Source organism: Salmo salar, unplaced genomic scaffold (assembly GCF_905237065.1).
Source record: "Salmo salar unplaced genomic scaffold, Ssal_v3.1, whole genome shotgun sequence".
Taxonomy (NCBI): domain Eukaryota; kingdom Metazoa; phylum Chordata; class Actinopteri; order Salmoniformes; family Salmonidae; genus Salmo; species Salmo salar.
The window spans coordinates 133,516-139,386 of record NW_025548024.1 but is presented as its reverse complement, the minus strand read 5'-3'; the positions used below and the strand labels follow the sequence as shown (position 1 = coordinate 139,386).

Sequence of the window (5,871 nt, the reverse complement as noted above, 5' to 3'; positions counted from 1 at the left end):
AAGAGCCCAAATCTGCCTAAAAAAAAGCGATTTACAGATTTTTCACCTAGTCTGCTCGGGGATTGGAACCAGCCACCTTTCAGTTACTGCCCAACGTTCTTAACCACTAGATTACAAACCACTAAATGTTAAACACAAAGTCAAATGGTCGTAGATAAATGGTAAGCTGGTTAATTAAAAGACTGCTGTTATAACTTTCAGACTGCCATTGTTTTGGGGAAATAGGGACATGTCTATTTCTCCAATTATCTGTAATAGATGTATTTATTTTAATGGTTTAAAGATCTACACCATTTTAATCAGGATAACCTATTATTTCTAATGATGTAAGTTTGAGCAGCTTAGTTATGGTTTTTCTGTTTATTTCACTAAATATCTCACAATGTGTAAATTTAGATGTTTTCATGTCGGACACCATTTTAATCAGGAGAATCTCCTCTTTCTAATGACATAAGGTTGGGCAGCGTCCTCTGCTGTCATCGATCACTAGACCAGAAATAGTCAGAAGTTGCCCGTTTTTTCCTACTTCCTGGTAATGCAGACATAAACACACTTGGCACCATCGAGGTGCGGATGTTTACTTTCTACACCAGTTGTTATTTTTCAGTTTGGTCCTAAGAACAGGTTTAGTGGTAAAATAAAAAAGGTAGACATTTTTTGGTGCCATTTAGGGGAAATGGAATTATAAGGATCATTCCAGTCAGAAGAGGCTCTGTGAAGGATCGTTTCAATTCATTTGCTATGGCCTCGCTAGTGTTCCAGCTCAGACAACGTTCTTTGGCCGTTTTGACTCGTTCTATTGTCCAGCCTTCTAGGACTCAGGGGACAGAGGCTGGGTCTAGCTCTGCTACGGGGCAGGCTACTGGAGGGGGGACCAGGAGGGAGGAGAGTAGAGCAGGGCCAAGCGGTGTTCTGTACCTGCCTGTCCAGGAGGGGGGACAAGGCCTGGTGGACATGGAGAGCAGGGTGGCAGCGTTCTGACTCAATGAGGTGCAGAGGCTACTGTACCTACTGTCTCTCTCTCTGTCTCTCTCTCTCTCTCTCTCTCTCTCTCTCTCTGTCTCTCTCTCTGTCTCTCTGTCTCTCTCTCTCTCTGTCTCTCTGTCTCTCTCTCTCTCTTAACAGCGCTCTGCACAGGCAGCAGTGGAGGACAGTGATCAGATCTTTACTGAGCTGATCCGCTCTATTGAGAGAAGGAGCTCCGAGGTGAAGGAGCTGATCAGAGCCCAAGAGAAGGCTCAAGTGAGTCAAGCTGAAGGACTCCTGGAGCAACTGAAAAAGGAGATAGCTGAGCTGAGGAAGAGAAGCACTGAGCTGGAGCAGCTCTCACACACAGAGGATCACATCCATTTCCTCCAGGTAACTAAACTGCCTTGTTACATGTGATATGAAATTAACTTAACGTGAAATATTCATCTCAATCATTATGTTGTCCTCTCTCTCTCTCTCTCTCTCTCTCTCTCTCTCTCTCTCTCTCTCTCTCTCTCTCCCTGTCCGTCCCTCTCTCTCTCTCTCTGTCCGTCTCTCTCTCTGTCTCTCTCTCTCTCTCTCTCTCTCTCTCTCTGTCTCTCTCTCTGTATCTCTCTCTCTGTCTCTCTCTCTCTTTGTCCCTCTCTGTCTCTCTCTCTCTGTGTCTCTCTCTCTCTCTCTGTCCCTCTATCTCTCTCTCTCTCTCTGTCCCTCTCTCTCTCTCTCTGTCTCTGACTCTCTCCCTCTCTCTCTGTCCCTCTCTCTCTCTCTCTGTCCCTCTCTCTCTCTATCTCTCTCTGTCCCTCTCTCTCGCTCTGTCCCTCTCTCTCTGTCTCTCTCTCCCTCTCTCCCTCTCTCCCTCTTAATCTCTCTCTGTCCTTCTCCCTCTTCTCTCTCTCTCTCTCTCTCTCTCTCTCTCTCTGTCCCTCTCTCTCTCTCTCTGCCCCTTTCTCTCTCTCTGTGTCTCTCTCTCTATCACTCTCCCTCTCTGTTTCTCTCTCTCTGCCCCTCTCTCTCTCTGTCCCTCTCTCTCTCTCGCTCTCTCTGTCCCTCTCCCTCTCTGTTTCTCTCTCTCTCTCTCTCTGCCCCTCTCGCTCTCTCTTTCCCCCTGTCTCTCTCTCTCTCTTTCTCTCTCTCTCTTTCTCTCTCCAGAGTTATCAGTCTCTCTCCAGTATCAGTGTATCTTCAGACTTATCCAGAATTGTTGTCCGTCCTCTTCAGTACTTTGGAGATGTGAGTAAGACTGTGTCTGAACTGAGAGTGAAACTAGAAGACTTCCTTAAAGGAGAATGGACCAAGATCTCCACTACAGGTGTGTTGAAAACAATAAGAACATCAACTTTAGACCATTGAAAGTTCCCTACTAGTCATATACATGTGGAATATGGTATGATGATAACATTCCCTCTCTCTGTCAATGTGTTTGTGTGTCTGTAGTGAATTTAGTGGATGTTGTACTGCCTCCAGAGCCCAAGACCAGAGAACAGTTGTTACCATGTGAGTCTCTTTATTGTGAAGTAACTAACAGTCTCTTTTTACTGACACTCCTAACAATCCCTCTACAAATATAGAGCAATAGTAGATCTAATCAAAGACTGGGTATCTATCTGACTCCTCATATTTCTCTGATTTGATCTCTGCTGTGCTCTAATCAAAGACAGGGTAGACACAGTATCTGACTTAACTTATTGTTCTGACTCCCCTCATTGGTCTCTGCTCTTCTCCCAGATTCCTGTCAGCTCAGACTGGACCCAAACACAGCATACACACTCCTCTCTTTGTCTAAAGGGAACAGAAAGGTGACCTATACAAGCCAAGTCCAACCATATCCTGACCATCCAGACAGATTCACTAACCATTACCAGGTTCTGTGTAGAAAGGGTCTGTCTGGACGCTGTTACTGGGAGGTGGAGTGGAGTGGGGAGTTGGTTGTTACAGCAGTCTCATATAAAGACATCAGCAGAACAGAGAGAGGTAATATATTTGGACACAATAACAAGTCTTGGAGTTTACAGTGCTGTAGTGATGGTTATTGTTTCATACACAATAATGTTGTGACTAAAGTATCAGGCCCTCAGTCCTCCAGAGTAGGAGTGTACCTGGATCACAAGGCAGGTACTCTGTCCTTCTACAGTGTCTCTGACACAATGACCCTCCTCCACAGAGTCCAGACCACATTCACTCAGCCCCTCTATCCTGGGTTTAGTCTCTTTTATAGTACTGCTAAGCTGGTTAAACTGTAGTTGGGTCCACATAGATACTAGTCATGCTGGTGTAGTCTATAGCTGAGCTGGTTAAACTGTAGTAGGGTCCACATAGATACTAGTCATGCTGGTGTAGTCTATAGCTGAGCTGGTTAAACTGTAGTAGGGTCCACATAGATACTAGTCATGCTGGTGTAGTCTATAGCTGAGCTGGTTAAACTGTAGTAGGGTCCACATAGATACTAGTCATGCTGGTGTAGTCTATAGCTGAGCTGGTTAAACTGTAGTAGGGTCCACATAGATACTAGTCATGCTGGTGTAGTCTATAGCTGAGCTGGTTAAACTGTAGTAGGGTCCACATAGATACTAGTCATGCTGGTGTAGTCTATAGCTGAGCTGGTTAAACTGTAGTAGGGTCCACATAGATACCAGTCATGCTGGTGTAGTCTATAGCTGAGCTGGTTAAACTGTAGTAGGGTCCACATAGATACTAGTCATGCTGGTGTAGTCTATAGCTGAGCTGGTTAAACTGTAGTAGGGTCCACATAGATACTAGTCATGCTGGTGTAGTCTATAGCTGAGCTGGTTAAACTGTAGTAGGGTCCACATAGATACTAGTCATGCTGGTGTAGTCTATAGCTGAGCTGGTTAAACTGTAGTAGGGTCCACATAGATACTAGTCATGCTGGTGTAGTCTATAGCTGAGCTGGTTAAACTGTAGTAGGGTCCACATAGATACTAGTCATGCTGGTGTAGTCTATAGCTGAGCTGGTTAAACTGTAGTAGGGTCCACATAGATACTAGTCATGCTGGTGTAGTCTATAGCTGAGCTGGTTAAACTGTAGTAGGGTCCACATAGATACTAGTCATGCTGGTGGTGATGGTCCCCAGATGTGATGATTTATTCTACTCTGTTTCATCTACAATGATTCAACTGATTTGATCTTCAGATGATCTGAATTAAAATAAACATTCAATGTATTCATTTTTATTTAAGTGCAATGTTTTAATATTGTACATTTCCATGAATCATGATGTATGGTGTTGATGTATATTGGTTGTCATTCAGAACCATTGATTTGTTTTCTCAATTGAGAATTCAGGACAAGTCAGCCCACTACAAGCTGGAATCTCTTACTTTCTACTAAAGTATATGGTCTGGTTTCCCAGACACAGATTAATCCTAGTCCTGGACTAAAAAGCATGTTCAATGTAGATGTCCAGGAAACCGGCCCTAAATGTGTCATCTTTCATCCTCCAATACTGCTCAGTCCAGCAACATTAAACCTGTCCAGCAGGTGGTGGTATTGACCAAACAATAAAACCAGCAGATATCTTGAATTGCCCCTCAGTTTATCAGTAATGTTCAGAATAGTACTTTAATATCATTGGAGATTGATGGTCTTTTTAATCCACTATCCAGAGTCAGGAACAGATGAAGTTAGGTCTGCTACTGTTCAGTGATTAAATATGATTTATGGTGATGGGAAATAAAAAATACAACACTAAACTTCATCTAGTAATAGTTTTCCTTTGTTATTTATTCCAAGGTGTGTCTTTAACTTGTAAATGGATTGTGTGGAGGTGAGCTAGTGGTGTGGCTGATAGAATAGAATGAAAAGGGAGGAGGGGAGGAAGAGGGGAGGAGTGAAGGGCTGTTCAAGAAACCAGATGAGGAAGAGAAACATGTTCAGGGGAATTACTGGCTCTTCCAAATGGTCCACTATTCCCTACGTAGTGCACTACGGTGCTTCTGACCAGGTCTAAAGTAGTGTTCTACATAGGGAATATGGTGTAGATTTATTACAATATCATGCTTTAGTGTTTGGCACCAAAAAATATTAGATCTCCACCCTCCCACTTCATGTCTGTCATCCCCCAGTTCTGTTAAGACTTCCTCTCATTGAACTGGGCCTCGTTCTAAATGGTCACTTTGTATTGATAGTCCATACTGGGCTTTACTATGGTTCTACATACAGTACCTGTATTGATAGTCCATATTGGACTTTACTATGGTTCTATATACAGTATCTGTATTGATAGTCCATACTGGACTTTACTATGGTTCTACATACAGTATCTGTATTGATAGTCCATACTGGACTTTACTATGGTTCTACATACAGTATCTGTATTGATAGTCCATACTGGGCTTTACTATGGTTCTACATACAGTATCTGTATTGATAGTCCATACTGGGCTTTACTATGGTTCTACATACAGTATCTGTACCTGGAGGGTTTCTGCTCACATATTCCTTTATCTCCAACAACTTTATCTGATTCTCTCTCTCTCCCACTTCCCTTCATGGATTTAAAAGGAAATGACTGGTATATGTAAACTCCCTCTACCCCATGTCAACACCAATCCAATGCTTTTACATTTGTGAGGAGTAGAGAAGGAAAGCTACACTTCAGGAGGAAGGATTGATTATTGGGACGCCCCCATGGAGAGATGATAGAGGGATGTGAAAGAGGAGAGGGAATGGTTGTACTCCCCCATGGAGAGATGATAGAGGGATGTGAAAGAGGAGAGAGTTAATGGTTATACTCCCCATGGAGAGATGATAGAGGGATGTGAAAGAGGAGAGAGGTAATGGTTGTACTCCCCATGGAGAGATGATAGAGGGATGTGAAAGAGGAGAGAGGTAATGGTTGGACTCCCCCATGGAGAAATGATAGAGGGATGTGAAAGAGG

At 43.4% G+C, this 5,871-nt stretch overlaps 1 protein-coding gene across 1 annotated transcript; it reads left to right on the top strand.

Annotated features, from left to right (window-relative positions):
- The first annotated feature begins 1,426 nt into the window (after positions 1-1,426).
- LOC123732590 (stonustoxin subunit beta) lies at positions 1,427-3,281 on the top strand. Its single transcript, XM_045711855.1, has 5 exons — positions 1,427-1,431; positions 2,142-2,146; positions 2,228-2,281; positions 2,407-2,466; positions 2,698-3,281. The coding sequence occupies exons 1-5, from the start codon at positions 1,427-1,429 to the stop codon at positions 3,210-3,212; spliced, it is 639 nt and encodes a 212-aa protein (XP_045567811.1). The 3' UTR covers positions 3,213-3,281.
- The last annotated feature ends 2,590 nt before the right edge of the window (positions 3,282-5,871 follow it).

Coding starts and splice junctions, on each gene's coding strand:
- LOC123732590 (XM_045711855.1), top strand. Junction 2,282..2,406: donor GACCAAGATCTCCACTACAG/GTGTGTTGAAAA, acceptor GTGTGTCTGTAG/TGAATTTAGTGGATGTTGTA. Junction 2,467..2,697: donor CAGAGAACAGTTGTTACCAT/GTGAGTCTCTTT, acceptor CTCTTCTCCCAG/ATTCCTGTCAGCTCAGACTG.